Source organism: Ictalurus punctatus, chromosome 7 (genome assembly GCF_001660625.3).
Source record: "Ictalurus punctatus breed USDA103 chromosome 7, Coco_2.0, whole genome shotgun sequence".
NCBI lineage: Eukaryota > Metazoa > Chordata > Actinopteri > Siluriformes > Ictaluridae > Ictalurus > Ictalurus punctatus.
In genome coordinates this window covers 20,615,674-20,636,897 of record NC_030422.2, presented here as the reverse complement: position 1 = coordinate 20,636,897, position 21,224 = coordinate 20,615,674, and the positions used below count along the sequence as shown (strand labels likewise).

The window sequence follows — 21,224 nt, the reverse complement described above, 5'->3', positions numbered from 1 at the left end:
AGACAGACTGACAGAGAGATAGACAGAAGGACAGATGGGTAGAAGGTCAAAAAGACAGATACATAGTCCAACCAACAGACAGACAAATAGACAGACAGATAGATAGATAGATAGATTGAATATTTTAGTGTGTATAATGTGTTTGCTAAACTAAATTTTGCAATATCTGCAGCTCAGTCATTTCTGCAGTGCAAAAAATATTTACAGACTGATATGTTAAGTTAAAACATTACTCCTGAATTGCATCAGGGATTAACATATCGAATGGAGCTGAATCATTCTAAACTAGATCAAATGACTTTTGAATTGAACTGCGAAGCGGTAAATTGAAGTTGTCATTGAATCAGAGCTGAGCTGAAGATTCACACCTCTAATAGACAGATAGATTGAAAGAGAGTGAGGCAGAAAAAAAGGAGAAGCACTGGCTTACAGGGGTTAGCTGGTGGTATACAAAGAGAGTGAGACAGAGGCAAGAGAAGGGGTGCTGAGAGGAAAATACATTGAAGGAAGCAGAGCGAGGGATGCTATGAGAAGGGAAGACAACATTTCCCTGTAATAAATGTTCTGGAGAGGAGAGAACCAAAAAATAGAGGGGGAGCAAAATGAGCAGTGACATCCCGGGCTGCATGCACGCACACACACACACACACACACACACACACACACACACACACACACACACACACACACACACACACACACACACTTACAGTACTACCCTTGTTAGCACCTTCCACTGACATTATTTTTAATGCATGCTAGTGCCCTTAGTAACCTCAGCAACCAGAAATATTTTGGCTACATAAAATATTTTGGCTCTTTTAATTATAATAACCGTCACATATTCCTATACTTGTGGGGACATTTGGTGCCCAATAAGATATAAAAACATGTCAAGCATAACCCCCCCAACCCCAACACACACAAACATACACAGATATCGAGTCTGAAAATAACTGCAAAAACAAACCAAGCATCATGGATGTTTTTGTAAACGGTGTAAAGGTGTAAAAGAGAATGAGAGGAAGAAAGGAAAAAAATAAAGGCAAAAGCCCAAATACAGCAGTGAACCTGAAAAAATGAATAAATAAGTAGGATGGGGGAAAATGAAGAAAAAAAACACATTTGAAAGAAGGGAGAGGATGTGCTTCATGAGCGATCAAAAAACCTTGTCCTGGTTTTACAGGGAAATGCAGCATATTATAATATTATACACCGAACTTCTTCATGAGTGAAAGAGGACAGGAGGAGGGAAATGGGACAGGGAGAAGGAGAGGGAAGGAAGAAAGAGATGAAGAGAGATGTGCATATAATACATATTCTATTTTAGAAAATGTAGAGCTCATTAAAAATGACAGTTCTAGACTTTAAAATCAGCTACTGATGCTTTTAAAGACAGCATTAAATCTGATACAATTACAGCTTGAAAGTATTGCTTCCTGGAACACACGATGTCTTAATTTGTGGGTGGTAATGGCATCTCTTATGGTTCCTTTTATTAAAAGAGCATGGAAATGTGTCAAGGTCACCAATTCAATGCTGAACAATGTAACTATAATGTAAATCTAAAAATGTTCTCTGAATGACAACATCCACCACATCCATTTTTTATTATTATAACCACTAGAGAAAAGAAAGAGGAGTGAAGGATCTCTGAGAGTAGAAGAAGAAAAAGCATCGCTGGTAAACAACCTGCTGCAACCCCATAGCTGACCTTCGCTAATTCAAAGCTCACAGTGTAATGCCTATTTCTGCACAGACACACTTGGCAAAGTGTCAAAGCAACCATAACATCACATATAGATAAACTAGACCAGGTAGCACCCAATATCTCTAAGCTGCTTTCTCTCTCTTCACACACTCTCGTCTCCCTCGCAATTTTCCTCGTATTGAGGGTGTAATATATCACTGACTCATTCTGTCGTTGCGGAACTAGTCAAACAATTAAAAATGCATGCTGCTTCAACAAAACAGTCGGGCAGCAACTGATGACTTCGCCGCCTCAGGTGATCAATTCAAGTCTCCCCTTGAGCTGCTTTTCTTACTAAATTAATTGAGCACAGTGGGAAAAAAATCTGCTTTTTATTTTTCCATCAGTGCTCTCTCTTTCTTTATATATTACCCATTAACATTTTGGAGACATCTTGTGCTTCCTTTAGAAAATTTCACAGAATGTTTGACTTTGAACAGTAAAACTCTATAAACCTCAAGGAAAAGCTGCAAGAGGGTAAGCTGAGTATGTTTGAGGAACATCTGGAAAACCCACATTCAGAAGCCAAAATCCATGCAAATAGTGACCTTACTCTAGACAAATAAACTTAATGGAAATTAAAGGGGACTTAAACCTATATTTAACAATATAGACTAGTTGGGTTCATTTAGATAATGGTTGTGATTGGTTATGTATATATAGAAAAACTGTGCTATTTTGTTATGATAGTCAAAACAACTGTTGGGGGGGGGGGGGGGGGGGTAAATAAATGAACAAATAAATAAATACAACCTTACAATAACCTGGTTACACAATTTTGCATGCCCCTTAACTAATATTCTGTTAGAGTACATTTTTTGCTTGTAATTCAGCACTCACTCTTTTTGGGAAACAGCCTACCAACCTGATTACTGGTAGACAACATCTTGATTTGGCGATTGTATTCCACTCTTTCTTGCAAAAATGTTCCAGATTTATCAAACTGCTTAGGATTTGTGGCATTTGGCAGACACCCTTATCCAGAGCAACTCACAGACCGGAAAGGACTTATGCAAAATGCTGGTTTATATACTCATTTATAGAACTAAGCAATTACCACTGCCCTTTCAATAGGGTTTAGATCCAGGCTCTGACTTGGCCATTCCACAACATTGATCTGAAGCCACTCCTTTATTGATTTGGATTTATGCTTTAGGTCATTATTGTACTGGAAGGTGAAACTCTTCTTAATGTTCAGCTGTCTAACAGATGCCTGCAGGTTTTGTACCAAAATGCATTGGTATTTGGAGCTATCCATATTTCCCTCTATCCTTTTGAAGAGAAGCAGCCCAAAAGCACAATGCTGCCACCACCATGCTTCACCATGGTTATGGTCATCAGAACATAGCATATGGTTTGCCACATGGTTTGGGGTGAACATATGTATGTTTTGGCAAAATTTAGGTGGGCTTTAATTTAAAAAAAAGAAAATTATATTGTCGCGACGGACCGACAGCCGGCGCGCAGGAGAAGAAAGGCGCTCCTTCCCCAACTGCCGCACCGGCACGAAGCGGACAGCCTCGTGCCAAACACACCAGCAGCCGGATAGACCGGCACGGCGGGGCGGGGCCGCTGACACTACGCTGGCCGGCGATTGGGGACTCAGGCGGGAAAAGTCCACCAATCAGGCGACAGAGGAGGAGGATAAAAGGGCGCGCTTCCGGCCATACGGAAGGAGGAAGACAGACGGTGAAGGAACAGAATCTGTGCGTGCTCTTCAGCAGCCTACAGACGCGCCAGCGCGGAGCACACCGGTAATATTGACTCACGCCGACCACTAATATCTCTCTCTCTCTCTCTCTCTCTCTCTCTCTCTCTCTCTCTCTCTCTCTCTCTCTCTCTCTCCCCTCTTCTCCCCGAAGGTGTGAGCGCGGACGAGGCCACCGGGCGGTGAAAACGCACGCACCGGTGGATGACGGCATGGGAGACCCATGCCCTCGCCTCGGGAACCCCGACACGCCCTCAAGAAGGTCACGCGACAGCCACACCCCCCACGCACTCACACACACTCGCACTAAGCTAAAATAAAACACCCTTAATAACTGCAACCTGTCTCTTGTGGGTCTGTGCTCTGCCCTTCCCCTGAGCTAACTCCCTACAATATATATATATATATATATATATATATATATATATATATATATATATATATATATATATATATATATATATATATATATATATATATATAGTGGGCTTCCATCTAGCTACCCTACATCACAGGCCACACATGAGAAAAACAAGAGATTGCTCTCACATGCAGCATCCCTGAAAAGTTTTTGTTTTGTCAGTTTTAAGGGACGTGCTGTTCTTGGTAATGTCACCGTGGTACTCCATTTTCTCCAATTGTTGATGATGGCCCCATTACAAAAGGGGCTGCAAATTTATGCAACCAGATTATTGTAAGTAACTAAGAACTATTTGTTTTCCTTCAAGACCATGGTGTGACACACAATTCAGTAGCATGGTACACAGAACTACATAATACATGAGTGTGAGATGAGTGCAAAAACAGAGATGTCCAGAGCTTAGCTGTAGCATTTTTTAACCATTGCTATTTCACCTAGTGGATAAGCCAATTCAGTGAACATGCAAGAATTTGTGATGAGAAAAATGTACATTTACTTCTGTTAGTGTTTACTTTTATCTATGTGAACTTTGACCTGTGAATATATGAGCCTTGGTTTTGTGATCTAATACAAAACAAGAGTGGAGGATGTTCTCTTGAAACATCTTGCACAGCTTGGCAGGAACCACCATCCCTCAAGGTACAATGAAGACATGCATCAATACTCTTTTCTATCCTGGCACTCAGGTGTTTGAATGAACTTCCCCTGGCTATCTGTACAGCTGTCTGACTTCAAAAGAACACTGAAGACCTAGCTCTTTACCAATCACTTTTATTAGCACTTATAAAAATCTATTAATCTGTGTGCTTTCTTGCCTAACTGTATGAATATTCCTCTAAAAGGGTTTTAGCTTGATGCTATTTTGAGACACTTACCTAATTAACTAGCATGAGAATATGTTTTCATGAAGGCTACAAAGCAATTTGTAAGTTGCCCTGGATAAGGGTTTCTGTTGAAATTATAATTAACAAACTGAAAATATGCCTATTTATAGGCCTGCCATGGTCAGCTGACATGGCATTTCAAGTGTCATGTGACACTTGAAATAAATGGCACCTATAAACCATGTCATCAGCTTTCTTTGACTGTGTGAACATTCCTAAAACTCTTCACTTCTCTCTATTTTTGAAAAAAGAAAAAAACCAAAAGGTGTGTTACCTGCTCTCGTTTTATTACAGAGGTGGATGGACACGTGACTGCACTCATTGTGAATGCTTCACAATGAAGCGGCTCTGCTCCCAGCTCTCTTCCTTCTCAAATGAAGCGAGATGGGTTTCGGAACCTCAGTACTCTGAGCCGGCCACTGTCGAGGCAGCCAGCCAGCTCAGATCCTGGGGATCCAATTTGGATCTGGACGGGGAACCGGAGACAAGTGTTGGTCTATTTCTTGCTGTTTCCTCCAGACCCTACTCTCCGCTTCCAGGTTTTGGACCTCATGAACTGACTTCTTCCTCCAGTATGGAGAGTCAGCCCACCCTCTCTGACTCAGAGGAGCCAGAGGGGGGAGCCGCTCTCAGTCCTATATGGAGAGCAGCTCTCAGTCCTATAAAGAGCTGCTCAAAGTGATCACTAGGACAGTCAAGAAGTTAAAATTAGACTGGCTCAGGGAAGAGAAAGAGGCTAATGGCAGGCTGGACAAGCACTTTCCTCTCAGTGAAAAAAACCTCCCCCTTTTTCCAGAGGTGCATCACGAAATATCGTGCTTCTGGGGAAAGTTGTACACCAGCCATATTTATAACCCCGCGACATCGGATTATTGGGCCATCTTGGGTAATAAACAGCTCTGCTCAGTCGGCACCCACATTCCGGTTACCCAGAATGTACAATCCACTCACTAACAAAACTTCCCTTCTGGGTTCTGTCCACCATAGAAAAGGGTTACTGGGTGCAGTTCATAGTTCAAACTCCCTGTTTCAGAGGCATGCTCACCACAGTAGTCAGCACAGAGCAGAACCTGACATTAGACCAGGAAGTAAGACCTCTCTTGGACAAAGGGGCCATAGAACATGTACCTCTTTCTCTGAGAGAAGAAGGTTTTTACAGACATTATTTCCTGGTCCACAGAAAAGACAGGAGTAGCACTGACATTCTTCTCCTCAGTTGAGAGGTCACCATGTGTTAGTTATGACAGACAACACAGCGGTGGTCTCATATCAACCACCGGGTTACGTTCACTCCCCCGTTCACGCAGGCACAACTAATTCTTCTCTGGTAGAGGGAAAGTTTTGTCAGTGAGTGCAATGTACATTCTGGGCAACTGGAATGTGGGAGCAGACATCCTGTTAAGGCAGGGGCTGAGGCCTGGGGATTGGAGTCCATATGGTGGAGGTTCGGCCAAGTGGAAGTGGATCTGTTCGCCTCTGAGGAGACAACCCACTGCCCACTGTGGTTCATCCTTACTCCTTCCACAACAAAGAAAAATATTACAACTGGATGCCATGGTACACACGTTGCCAAGGTCACATCTGTATGCCTATCCCCAATTTCTCTGCTCCCACAGGCTCTAGCAAGAATTTGCCAAGGCTGTCTACATCTGCTGCTAGTAGCACCTTATTGGCCAGCTCGAATATGGTTCTCGGAGATAATATCTCTGCTGAACTGCACTCCCTGGGAGATTCCCATACGCAGAGATCTATTGTCTCAAACCAGAGGGTTGATTTATGACCCTTGGCTGGAACTGTGGAGTCCGGCCCCTGAGGGCCACCAGCTCATAGATTCCGGTCTCTCAACCGAAGTCATAGAGACCATGCAAAACACTAGAGCACCATCCACAACAAAATTTTATGCGTTCAAGTGCCAAATTTTTTATCCCTTTGAAACTAACGTCTGGGTTACACATGTAACCCTGTTCCCCGAGAAGGGAACGAGACGTTCTGTAGCTTTGTCATACTAGGGTATGCCAGTAAATTGAGTCTTTGCTTCAGACAAAGAGAAGTTGATGACGTTGTTTACAGGAGCCATTTTATAGTCACGCGACGCACAAAATGCTATGTTACCTGATACACAAAATGCTACGTCACCTGACGCACAAAATGCTATGTCACCTGACCATGCCAGGCCTATAAAAAGGCATGATTTTACACAGACTTCAGATACCAGTCGCACGCGAAGGCGCTTCCCACAGTGTGAAGCTCACACAATGTCTTGTTCCCTTCTCAGGGAACAGGGTTACATGTGTAACCCAGACGTTTTTTTTTTCTGTCTGATAGGATTTTCTTGTTAGCAATGTTGGCAGCTCAGCAAAATATATAATAAATACACAGGGCGATAGGATAAGGATACCCCTTTGGACAAAGCCTTCATGGAGGCGACCGCCTTAGTGGAATGAACCCATATACCCAGAGGCGTAGCAAGACCGTGCACCTCATAAGCAGTAGGGATTTCTTCCACTATCCAATTAGAGATGCGCTGCTTTGACACAGCATCACCTCCACTGTTGCTGAAGCAGTGGACGTAAGTACAGAGAGCCCTTACTGGACACAGCAGATGCATTCTCTCTTGTTCCGGTGTGGGGAATGGAGGAGGGCAGAAAGCCTGCAACACCACAGGGTGGGCATACGATGTAGGCACCTTAGGAATATAATCCAGTATGGGATACAGGAAGGCCTTGGCTAATCCAGGGGCAAAGTCAAGGCAGGAAGGGGCAACAGAGAGAGCTTGTAGATCTCCTGCTCACTTGAGAGATGTCAGGGCCAGCAGAAGAGCTACCTTTAGAGTCAGAAGCTTCTCAGAGACTGACTCTAAAGGCTCAAATGGGGCCCCTGACAGACGATCCCAGGAAAGTATGCGCGGCCTGCAGATGGGCCTCAGCCGCCTGACACCATGCATAAACTCGAAGTTAGAGGATGTTGCCCAATAGAGGCTCCATCAACAGGGGCATGGCTGGCCGAAATGGCGGCCACATAAACCCTGATTGTAGAAGGAGCCCCCCACTGAGAAATGTTCTTGTAAGAACTCCAGGACTGTAGCTATTGCGCAGTTCACTGGGTCTACAGTGGATCCCTGTGAATGGGAATCTCCCAAGGAGTGCCATCTAGCAGGGATATTATCTCTGAGAACCATATTCGAGCTGGCCAATAAGGTGCTACTCTCAGCAGACATAGACTGTCTTGGTGAACTCTCGCTAGAACTTGTGGGAGCAGAGTGATGGGGGAAAAGCGTACAGATGTGACCTCGACCACATGTGCACCATGGCGTCCAGCCCTGATTGTGCGGGAGCAGTGAGAGCGAACCACAGCGGGCCGTGTTTTTTCTCCTTGGAGGTGAACACATGCAGTCCCACTTGGCCATACCTCGCCATATAGACCCCACCACTTGTGGATGGAGCCACCAATTCCTGGGCCTCAGCCCCTGCCTCAACAGGATGTCTGCCCCCATATTCCCAGAATGTACATTGCACTCACTGACAAACTTTCCATCTGCCCAAAGAAGAATTAGTTGCACCTGCCTGAAGAAGGGGCACGGACATAATCCTCCCTGGTGGTCAATATATGAGACAACCGGTGTGTTGTCAGTAAACACATGGTGACCTCTCAACTGAGGAAGAAGGAATTTCAGTGCTAGAAATATGGCCCACATTTCTAGGCAATTTATATGCCGCTCCAGTTGAGGGCTGCACCAGGGATGGTGAGCTGGACAGCTTTCTAAGACCACGCCCCAGCCCATGAGGGAGGTGTCTGTCATTACTGTCTTGCGCTAAGGAGACACCCCTAGAGTGTGACCCAAGGCTAGAAACCGGGGACACTCAAATTCACAGAGCATGTAGGCATCACTGTGTGACACTGATTATTCTCAGAGGTTTCGTCCTTGGACGAAACCCCCAACTTCTCAGCCACCTCTGAACGGTCTCCTGTGCAATAGGCCCATAAGTGCCAATAGTCTCCCAAGATCCAGCTTTATCTTGCTCAGTGTTGACAGGATTGACCCTGCCCATGTTGGGGATAGAAATGTCCTCATCGTAGTACAATCCTTATAACCCCTAGAAAAGTTGTCCACTGCACTGGGGAAAGCATACTTTTCTGAGGTTCAACCTGAGCCCCAAGCTTTTCATATGGGCGAGAACAACATCTCGATGTTATAATTAACCAGTCGTCAGGTAGTTTAGTACACGGATGCCCTGGAGTCACAATGGAGCCAGAGTGACATCCATGCACTTTGTGAAGGAGCGAGGGGATAAAGCTAGCGATATTTCTGTGTGGAAATATGCACCTTTTAGATCTATCGTCACAAACCAGTCCTCAAACTGAATCTGTGGAACGATAAGTTTGGACATCAAGATCTTGAACCTGTATGTCCGAAAAGTACAGTTCAGATGATGCAGATCTTTATTAGATGCATACTCCTATTTTTTGCGGACCAGGAAATAATGGCTGTAAAAACCTCCCTCCCTCAGGGAACGGGGTACATGTTCTATGGCCCCTTTGTCCAAGAGGGATCTTACTTCCTGTGCTAACGCCGGGCTCTGGTCTGTGCTGACTACTGTGGTGAGCACACCTCTGAACCGGGGAGCCGAGCTATAAATTGGACCCGGTAACCCTTTCTACGGTAGACAGAACCCATGGAGACACATTTGGCAGTAGTTTCCATGCTGCCAGATGGTCTTTTAGTGACGTTAACTATTCCACCTTCTATTGGAGGGGAAAGCATCAGATTTTCGTTGCCCAGTGACAGCTCACTGACCAGAGAACACTGAAAACTTGGGACCACCTTGGCTAGGGGAGGCCCTATAGTAGCACTGGGGGCTAACTGCCCTAATAACCTCATGTCCCCTGATACGTCCCTCCACGGCCCCTCAGGACTGCTCTTCGTTGCCTGCTTGGCTTTTATGACCATTCTTAGATCAGGCCTAGTAACAGGCCGCGACAGTGGCCGCCCGGTTCCCCCTAACTCGAGACAACAGGGAAGCTACTGGCTGAATGCCGCTATATGTCGAGCTCACTCAGCAGGTTTGCTTGTTAGGCCTGGAACACTGTCATTGTCTGCAGTGACTCACAAGCAAAACTACTACCACATAGGCCTTGCCCACCAATGCCACAGTAGCCTTACACGGTGGCTTGGATGGCAAAGCCGGCCCCCCTAATTACCTGCCATCGATGGAGAGAGGTAGCTCGCACGTGCCTCCTCCACCTTCAGCATAGCTAAATAGCCATGCCGTTCATTCTCCACAATGGCCGAATAATCCAACATCGTGGGGTTATAAATACGGCTTATGCATGGTTTTCCCCCAGAAGCCTGATATTTTGTCATGCACTTCTGGAAGAAAGGGGAGTGTCTGCAGTGTGAGGGATTTACTTTCACTGGGTAGAAAAAGGCTCATCCAGCCTTGGTAATCACTTCAAGCAGCTCTTTATATGCTGCGCTTAGTTTTTAGCACATCCTCCTGGCTCCTCGGAGTCAGAGAGGAATTATTACTATTATTTTTGTGTGGTTAATGTCGACATTACCATGCGCAGCCTCTCGAGGCTGCCATCGCATGCTACACCTATAGACACTTCACCCAGAAAGTGTGCACTATTCCCTGTGATGAAACGGGAGCAAGGCTAACACACTTCCTGAATTCTCTCACTCATATTTTTCTCTCTCGCTCATTCCTTTTTTTTTCCCTTCTCTCTTTTCTTTAAAGGGATAGAAAAGTTCTGAGATTTTGAGAAAAGATAGCGAGGAAATTAAGCATCTTTTTGTTTCTTTACACAAATAACTGACATGGAGTCTTTCGCTGAAGATAATAAGGGCTCACGGGTGCCATATTTATATCACGCGACGTGCTTAATTGCCACGTCACCTGATCATGGCTGTAAACAGGCGTGATTTTACACAAGCTTCAGATGCCAGTGACACGCGAGAGGCACTCCCCCATAGTGTTATACTAAACGCAACATCGAAGTTCCCTTTGAAAGGGAACTGAACAGGTGAAATATGGAAAAAGACAAGGTGATGTTTTTCCAAATTTCTATTTAAATTTTTGCTCACTGTGGCTTCAGAATCCTATTCTTGGCTGACAGGAGTGGAACCTGATGTAGTCTTCTGCTGTCGTAGCTCATCTGCCTCAAGGTTCAACATGTCTTGCATTCTGAGATGCTTTTCTACTAATCACACTTGCGGTTACTTGAGTTACTGTAGACTTCCTGTCAGCTCGAACAAGTCTGGCCATTCTCATCTGACCTCTCTCATTAACAAGGCATTTCCAGAGGATGTAGAGGATTTTTCCCCCCTGCACTGTTCTGTGTAAACTCTAGAGACTGTTCCGATCAGCAGTTTCTGAAATACTTATACCAGCCCATCTGGCACCAACAACCATGCCAAGTCACTGAAATCAACTTTTTTCAACATCCTGATGTTTGATGTGAATGATGACCTGTATGTAGACCTGTGATTAAATAATTGCTCAAATGATGAAGTGTACAGGTGTTCCTAACAAAGTGGCCAGTGAGAGCATATAGCAAATGCAGTCCAGCATTTTTTTCCTATACTACATTTTCCATATTTTCCCAGTAGGAACTCATTAGACAGTAATGTGCACACAGTAATCATGTAGTAATGTAAATACATACAGTGTGTGATTTAAGACAGGCTTGTTAAACACATCATGCATATTTCACGCTTACAGGGCTGTGTAACTATCTGCGCATGCGTTAGCGTGATTTCACCTGCAATTGTTATGTTGTTTGATCTCTGTTGAATAATTTAACACAAATTTGTTTATTGTGGCAGGTTAATGTGTGTGTGTGTGGGTGTGTGAGTGAAACAAAAGCAGAGTGTTTATTATTGTTAGGCTTTTGGTGGGCCATTAGCTACAGACTGGATGGGCCAGGTGTTAACAGAAATAATTAACCAGTAACTTTATCATGGGAATTGAGGAGTGGAGTCGTAGTGGAGTAGAAGATTATCTTATTTTACCGATCTAATATTCTACATAGAGCATGTTTAATCAGGTTACTTTTGAAATGTACTGTACATGTATTATACTGAAGTAGAAAAATCACTGTGTGTGAGGACCTGACTGTGCCTGGGTTTCAGTGTGTGTGTGTGTGTGTGTGTGTGTGTGTGGTCTAAGTGAGCATTTAGTATGATGAATGATTTAGTCCTGACCCCGAACCTTAGCCGACGGCCACTCTTCATTGTGGGTGTGTGTTCCTGAGATAATGTGTTCTGGGGATAATGATACCACCACTAATAAATTTGCTCCTTTTTATGTATAAATTTGCATGCAGCAAGAACACAGGGTAAAGAACACAATGGTGCCTTCTGGAAACTTATTTTGCTTTAGAGATTCCAGATAACTTTATTTTTGTCGTATTTGTTATCTGATGCACACTTAATTTTTCATGGTTTTATTTCTGCACCAAATATACTGTGTATAAAGGGTCTGACTACTACACTATACATAATGAAGAGAATATTGGTGAAAAAGTTTGTGGTCTGCTTTTACTAACTCCATAAACTATATAATTTGCGGAGGTGTTCTGTCAGCCAAGTTGGATGTATTCATCACCATCAACCATTAGTGGTATGTGGAGAAATTAGATAAGCTGAGCTCTTTCACTTTTATTTTACATGAATGGCAAGTGGAGCTGAGCTCTGACACTGTAGTTTAACCTGGTGGGTTAGTGGTTAGCAAGTTCGCTTCACAGTGCCAGGGTTGGGGGTTCGATTCCTGCCGCTGCCCTGTGTGTGCGGAGTTTGCATATTCTCCCTGTGCTGCAGGAGTTTCCTCCGGTCCAAAGTGTACGTAGTGTATGAATGGGTGTGTATATGTGATTGTGCCCTGCGATGGATTGGCACCCTGTCCAGGGTGTAACCTGCCTTGTGCCTGATGCTCACTGGGATAGGCTCCGGGTTTTCTGCAACCCAGAAAGGATAAGTGGTATGGATAGGAATATTATTATTATTATTATTATTATTAATAATAATAATAATAATAATGGTCTGATATAGGGTGTCAAGGCTGTTAAACAAACTGAAAGCTTAAGATCTGGCCACTCTAATTTAGTTAGTTAAAGTAACAAAAACTTGTTTTAATCACATTTTGAGAACTTCATGTAATAACGCATAAATTGAGTGCTACTGTTCCCACACTGCACTTTTTCACTGTAAGGTTCCCCCACCTCCTAAATATCAATTATCCCACAGGGATAGATAAAATAGGGCCAGAACTGGGCAATTGCTCATTTGCTATCAGCACACACTACTGCTGGAGAACCCACAATTAACTTTCTAATTTATGGAAAAAGTAACTTTTCTGAAAACAAAATCAGCAAGTAACTGAATTGTCTAGTCTGCACCAAGTCATAGTGACGCTCAACATAACCGCATAATCACAAATGAATAAAACAACCCAGATAATGGTGGTAGAGCTTCAAAAGGCTATATGATAGACATAAATGTACTCAATTTAAAGTGGTTATGTTTTTGAATTTATGAGAAGTGTTTTGAATCTGAACCAGAAAACAAACACATATTTTTATGTCCATTCATTTAAAATATTCCCCTTTCATCATTGACTTATTGTTAAACAGTTCATGTCGTCACTTTACTATGGCAGCAATTATGCGTGTTTCAATGCAAATTCAAAGGTTCTATTCAAGGTTTTGTTTAAAAAATCAGCAAAAACATTCAAGCAAACAATGCAGAAAGTAAAATGTCAGGCAAACAAAGAAAGGACCAAACCAGAAAAGCAATCAAGTAACATATGATCTGGATTCATCATTAGAACAAAGCTAAGAGCAAGAGTTATGACTTTGTGTTACACATACAGCGATTTCATCTCTGAAAGTCACCAGTTGCGGTCCTATGAAGTTGCCAATAGGCGTTCCTACAACTGGTTGCCATAGTAACTTTTATCAGTGAGTGGTGTAACTAGCATTCCACTTTTAACAAGTTTTCTTGCTGGTAAAATTAAACATTCTGGAGCGAAAGTATTTGTATATAAAATTCACCAATGTATATATGCAGGCAGCATGGCTGATCTTGGATCATGTACGCTCTACTGTCTTCAATCTCATTGGTAGTTGCTGCACCAAGTTGCTCCAAATTTGCATAAGGTTCAACTTTTGTCAACTTTGTCATGGTGCTGGACACACCCACTTCTAGTCACCAATGGTCTCTGTCACGAGAAGTCAAAAGCTCTCATTGAAAATGAATGGTCTCCAATTGCTTTGCTGCTGTATGTGTGAATGTACTTTTAATACATGTGGGGGTGGGAGGGAATTGTGGAGGGATGGGAGTTATGTATCATATGATCAAAAGGTTAAACAATAAAGACAATTTTTCACAGCCTTCTTTGCTCATATTTACCAAGGGTGCCAATATTAGTGGAGGGCACTGTATGTAGGTAATAAAATGCATATATACTTTTAGCAATACACGATGTCCCTCTTTATATGTTTGTTAATTCTTTTCACTTGTTTTACTGCCATTCCAAAAAGCTATTGCTCATGTTGTTTTAAACGAGTGTAGAACTTTGATCTACTACAGCTCAGATGTGAATGAATGCTAAAGCGTGACCACTGCTAATATTTGCATATACGGCACATTGTGACTGATGACTTCGGGTGTGTTTTTGCGGTGGTTTTATTACTGTGTTTGGATAATTTCATTGAGTAATGTGCATGCATAACAAATACACTGTGGGTGCATAAATTAGGTAAATTGGAATGTGTAGATTTGTGTGTGTGTGTGTGTGTGTGTGTGTGTGCAGCTATGTGTAGCTATGTGTGTGTGTTTGTGTGTGTGCAGGTAGGTGTGTGTTTTTGTGTGCATGCAGGTATGTGTGGATTACAGCTAGTGTTATACCTGTGGAACCATTTAGATAGATATTTGAATATTGTGTATGTTTTTATAAACTATGTTTCAGTGTGTATTTGTAAATTGCAATTTGCAATACATTTCTTATAGAACTGTAGCTGGAATGAAAAGGACGAAAGTGATGTGTAAGGTGAGAGATGAGGAGAGATGGAGAGTGATGGCGAGAGATGGAGAGAGGAAGGGAAAAAGAGAGAGATGAAAGATTGAAGTTTGCCGTGAGAGGGAAGAAAAATGGAAATAGTGTCATAAATACGACAAATGGTCGATGGACCAGTAGTACTAGTCTTATCATATATAGGGGGATAGGAGGAGACGTGTGTGTGTGTGTGTGTGTGTGTGTGTGTGTGTGTGTGTGTCATAGAAGCACTTCACTGCATGCTATCTATCCATCAACATGTCCCAAATACATCACTGTTTGTACCTGCCTATCTCTTCTCCGCTATCCGTCTATTCAACACACATCCCTCCATCTTGTTCTAGCCTTCATAACACAAAAATAAGATTTTGACATACTGTATCTGAGACTGTCTAGTCCTCTCCCTTCATACCTATGTGTATTATTGTGTTAGGATAAGGGCTCCAAGCCTCCCTCCATCTTGCACACTCCAAAACCAATGAGGAAATGACCTTTTGCAGTAGAAAGGCTAAAGCCATTTTAAGGGCTTTTTTATTTGAACAAAAGATTCTGAAAATAAGACCTTGCTCCCTGTTTTCCAAGGCATATTCCCTCTCTTTCTCACTCTTTCTCATTTTCTCTATGTCATCTCTTGATGAAGCTCTTCTCCCGGCCTCTTTGACCTCCCAAGAGCACTCAAGCAATAACTTATTTATTCACTGCTGAATTTATTCTGTTTGCCCATGCATTTTTCAGCTGTGTTTTATTGTATTTTATTTTTTTTAGTTACACACAATTCATCGTTGTCTTACGTCTCTATGCACAATTCGCTCTCTGTAGGGTAGCCATGCTTTCCTGTGTGAAGAGAAATGAGAGAAGGGTGTGAGAAGGGTAGAAGTTGATGAAATGTTAGGAGGAAAGCAGGGAATGAAAGCACCCAAGGTCAACTGGGAAAGGAGAGACAAATTTGTCACTTTTTAATTGGAGAAAATGGAAAGAGGGAATTTTTGAACTGCTGAGAGTAAAAATGACCTTAATGGGTTGCTAATAAGTAATAAGCTGATTCCCTAGATATGGAAAATGATGCTGCAAATGTTTTTGCTGCCTCAGTATTGGGGTTGAAACAGAGCCAGACAAGTCTGTGCACTGTGGAGAAATTAGAGCACCTCCTGAGACTCACTGATCACCTTCTAATGTAGAATCAACCATTACTAATGGCACAGGGAGAGGCCAGAAATGCACAGATAAGCAAATCTCAGGTATGAATGCTAGAGAGAGAGAGAGAGAGAGAGAGAGAGAGAGAGAGAGAGAGAGAGAGAGAGAGAGAAAGAGAAAGAGATGGGTAAGGTGGATCAAGACAGAGAAAGTTTCAGAGTTTTAAAGGGCATGTATGTGAACTGCTGTGACACTAATGGCATTTTCATGTGTTAAATAAATTATTCATATGCCATCAAAACACATGGTTGTGATGCATCATATGCACTACATGTCAAACCTAAGTCCTTAAGTGAACATTAGTGTGTAACCTTATAACCTTATTCATGCCCCAGACAGAGCAAGTTCAGACTAAAAGAGAGATTTTTAAAGTGGGATTTCATTATCACATCTCAGAAATACTGATTAGCAATTACTCTTTAAATAGTACTTACTGAAGAAACATGTATATAAAAAAATGCCTTCCTGCAACAAATGGAAATGACTCAATTTAGTGGAAATTGATCATCACCCATTAATATCAGAAGCATAGTGTAGATAGGCTCTTAGAGAAGAATGCTGAAGGATCATCAGTTCATCACAGCTATCCAGTCAGCTGCATCTCCTCACTTTTAACTGACTTTGCTTTCCCCTAACAACTGACCATCCTTTCTAGTTTCTCAATGATTTGTGCAAATAAAGACATGTCTTTTTGGGGTATGTTTGTCTATTAGCACTTTTACACCAGACTGTATGGTACAGTATGTCAAGGTAGAGTCATCAGAACACTAATTGATATCTACAACACTACCGAAATGCTAACCAATACAAGCAACTACTGACGATGAATAAATGAATGAATTCACAAGCTGATTTACTTTGACATGAGACAGAGACATATTGTTTGCCTGCAGTAACAGTGGCAAGTGCAACACAAAGGCAACAGTGCCAATAATGTATGCTTAGAGAAAACAGAGTGACAAAATACAAAGTTGTTAGACAGTGTTAGAATACAAGAATACCACTAGGATACATGCATTTCCTGTGGCTGAATCTCAAAAATCATTATGTTTGCAACACTATCATAATATAACCTATAGAGTGAGTAAAGATAGAGAACATGCAGCCAGCTGGGATTTGCACTGACATGCAGATGGCTGATTTTATATGGATTGCTGGTAATAAATGTAAAACTAAACACTGTCAGGAAAACATTACTACAGGTAATCAGGAACACTATACTGATATTGCTTGGACCTACTTTGCTCTCAGAACAGCCACAGTTCTTCATGGCATGGATTCCTCAAGATGTTGGAAACATTCCTTTGAATTTCTGGTCCATGTTGAAATGATTGCATCACATAATTGTGGCAGATTTGTCAGCCGCACATTCTTGCTGAAAATCTCATATTCTACCACATCCCAATGCTGCTCTATTGGATTCAGAGTGATGGAACTGCTTTCAGACAGCTTTTGTGGTATGGTCCATTATTGTGCTTGAAGCAGGCAGTATAAAATAGGTAAATTGTGGCCATAAAGGCATGTACATACTGTACATGGTCAGCAACAATACTCAGATAGGCTGTGGTGTTCAAACAATGCTCAATTGGTATTAAGGGACCTAGTGTATGAGAAATAAAAAAAAATCCCAATACAATTACACCACCACTACCAAACTGAACTGTTGACACAAGGGAGGATAGGTCTATAGATTCATGTTGTTGGTGCCAAATTCTGAGCCTACCAGAAATGCCTCAGGAGAAATCCAGATTCATTAGACCAGGCTACGTTTTTCCAGTCTTCTACTGTCCAGTTTTGGTGAGATTGTGCCCACTGCAGCCTCATCTTTCTGGAACCCAATGTGGTATTCTGCTGCTGTATCCCATGTTTCTGCATGATGTTTATGCTTTGCACTGCTGTCACATGATTACCTGACTGGATAATTGCATGAATGAGCAGGTGTATAAATATTCCTAATAAAGAGGCCAGTGAATGTATACAATATAAATAAGAAATTGGAAACATTAACCTTCATTATGAAATGTTGATATTGTCCACAGGGAAATTTTAAAAAGAAAGAAACTTGAGCAGACAAACTTGCAAAGCATGTGTAGGCAGAGATGACTCAGGGATGACTGGGTTTGACCAATAAATGGACTGCACTATTTCTAGATCTACTAAAATGTGTCTGTACTCTTTGTACCTGGGGTAGGATAAGGTCAAAGAAGAGTAGATAATAGTATAGGTACTTAGTGAGTACTTGTAATGGAAACAACAACTAAATGTACAGAATATATAACACTGAACACATCTATGAAATATAAAATTTTACAAAAGCCAAATAGCAGTTGGTATATGCTGTTATGAGTATTGCTGTAAGTGCATTCTGGGAGTGGTACTCCATTGTGTAATATCAGTTTGCTATATTTTTCCATATAGCCATTGCCAGCAGTGAATTTATTCAGATGTTGTATAGTGTGAGCAGTGCTTATTGTGTATTTTGCATGAAAAACAGTTTGAAGAATTGATTTTTAAAAATTTTTTTTAGATCATTAGCATGGTGTTGCTTAGTAACCACATCCACATCCTGTAGGCTTCATTATGTCATGTGAATGTTAACGAATCCAACTTAAAGTAGGCTGTCACTGAGACACTCCATTTGATACCACGACATGGATGGAGATATTGTCATGATATCTATTGGACCAGTCATTCTCAAAGTGGGGTCCATGAATGAAGTATAGGAATGGGGCGGTGTGATATTTTTTAATTTAGTTACAATGGTGGAAATCACAAACCACCATTAAAAAGTTATTGGATTTGTATTCGGTTCCTATAGTTGCTATCCGATTTTACTTGAATTGAATCAGTTTAATAAAAACTTTAATTAGAACTATATATAATGTCAGCTTGGACGTAATCTGTTTTGTTAGAAAATTCAGGAAGAATTTTATAGTAATTTATAGCTCCAACCAATGGCTAAAACATTATTGTGCACATTTAAATAATGAGCATAATATGTGAGTATTTGGGTTGGATTATGTTCATAAATCCGTGCTGAGCCATGACATTTAGTTTCCAGTTAAAGGAGTTACAAATAGGCTGCAAAACATTGCAGAACTGAATTAGACTCTGCTGTTTGACAATAGCACAGAATATACACTCACCAGCCACTTGTACACTTAATGTGTATCATGTTAACCCTACTTTATTCATATACATTCGCCATTCACTTTGTTAGGAACACCCGTACACCTACACATTCATGCAGTTATCTAATCAGCCAATCATGTTGCAGCAGCACAAGGCAAAAAAAATAAAAAATCATGCAGATGCAGGTCAAGAGCTTCAGGACCAGGAGAATTATTTATTTTATTTTTTTTTCTAATCAACTGTCCAGTCTGGGTGAGCCCATGTTAGCTTCAGATTCCTGCTCTTGGCTGACAGATCAAATCTAATGTGATCTTCTGCTGTTGAAGCCCATCCACCTCAAGGATGATATTTTTATGTTAAGATGATTTTCTGCTCACCATGGGTATAAAAAGTGATTATTTGAGCTATTAGCTATATCCTCCCTGGCAGCTCGAACCAGTCTGGCCATTTTACTCTGACGTTTCCTATCAGCAAGGTATTTCCAATCACACAGCTGTTCCTAACTCAATGTGTTTTTGTTTTTCACACCATTCTGAGTAAATTCTAGAGACTACTGTGTGGGAAATTCCCAGGAGATCAGCAGTTTCTGAAATACTCAAACCAGCCCACCTGGTACCAATAACCATGCCACAGTTAAAGTCACTGAGATCACATAGTTTGATGTGATGTGAACATTTGCTCAAGCTCCTCTACCTGCACGATTTTTTTGCATCGCGCTGCTGCCACATGATTGGCTGATTAGATAACTGCATGAATGTGCATGTGTTCCAGGTGTTCATGAATGTGTTGTGACTGTAGTTTCACATTTAAATGGCTGTATATAGGCAACCGCCTAATCCTAACCCTGTACCTCTAGCCGTCCTGTGTCAGGCTGGAATCCACGGGCCGGGTCCTCAGTGGTGACGCGGCATTGGATGGCACAACCATTGATCTTGATCTTATCCTGTCTGAGGCCAAGCTCGGCAAGACTCCGGCCCTCACACACACGGAGCTGTGCATGGACAAGATCCACACTGAAAGACAGACAGATGCGGAGAGAGGGAGATTATTTACAGTTAACTAAATATTAGACAATTTACAGATGTTCATGAAGGACTGATCCTTCACAAGTCCTTCCCGATCCTTCACATAGTATATCAAGAGAAGTTAATTCTCTTTGATAAACTGCAGTCTAGTTATATCACAGTCTAGACATTTGGAATTAAGCAGAACAAGAAAAAAAGAAATAGCCTTATATAATGTGAGTCATCTGATAATTCATCCACTTAAACTATTTCAGATATAATGACTCCATAAGGTCATTCTAAATTAGATTAGAAAACTGTTAGTGTAAAAGAAAAAAATCTCATTTGTTGAAATTCTAGCTTAGAAAATTGCTTGCAACACACTTGGAACATGTAACTGAGATCAATTGATTCACATGACAGTTACAGTAATTCCCTGCCAAAGAGTTTTAACTAGAGATGCACCGATGTATCGGCTGATAAAGGCTATTTTTCACACTATGGGCCATCGGCCGATAGTTTAAAAACATCAAGATGATCGGGGCCGATTATATCCTGTCAATCAAAAGAGGGCGGGAAAACACATCAAGGTCATGCTGTGTGTAAAGTAGATGTCTCTTGTGTGGAATGATGACAAAACTGCAGTTTGTAAGCTCTCTGTAAGCTCTGCACTAATAAAATTCTACACCGGGAGTGAGCAGCAGTAAAGCAGGAGTTTTGGCATCAAGTCTAATTTTTATTATTTTTAATTTTGCCACGTTGCTCACCCTGAATTAAAGCGCCAGTACAGCATTGAAAGATTTAAATGAAGATGAGTTGACAATAAAGTATATATTGCACAGAAAAATATATTTGTAGAGTAGTGTATTTCATATCCAGTTAATGTTAATACATAAAAAAAGTTAATATATATTATCAGTTTGATATTCAGTGATGAAGTAGAAATGCTTTTGTTTGTGGTGATTGACTGTAAGACTAAAAGGAGGTTTTTTAGAATTCAGTCAATGTTAATATGAATTAATAACATTCAATAAGTTAAGAAATCTTACTTTAATCTTCAGAATTTAGTTCATGTG

The 21,224-nt window shown here is 41.5% G+C and overlaps 1 protein-coding gene across 1 annotated transcript in view; it reads right to left on the bottom strand.

Moving 5' to 3' along the window:
* Positions 1-21,224, bottom strand: part of pcxb (pyruvate carboxylase b) — a 248,629-nt gene that overhangs the window by 148,690 nt on the left and 78,715 nt on the right. Inside the window, exon 10 of the mRNA XM_017471914.3 lies at positions 19,995-20,157. Coding sequence (XP_017327403.1) covers positions 19,995-20,157 — 163 coding nt within the window. The remainder of the gene's footprint in view (positions 1-19,994; positions 20,158-21,224) is intronic.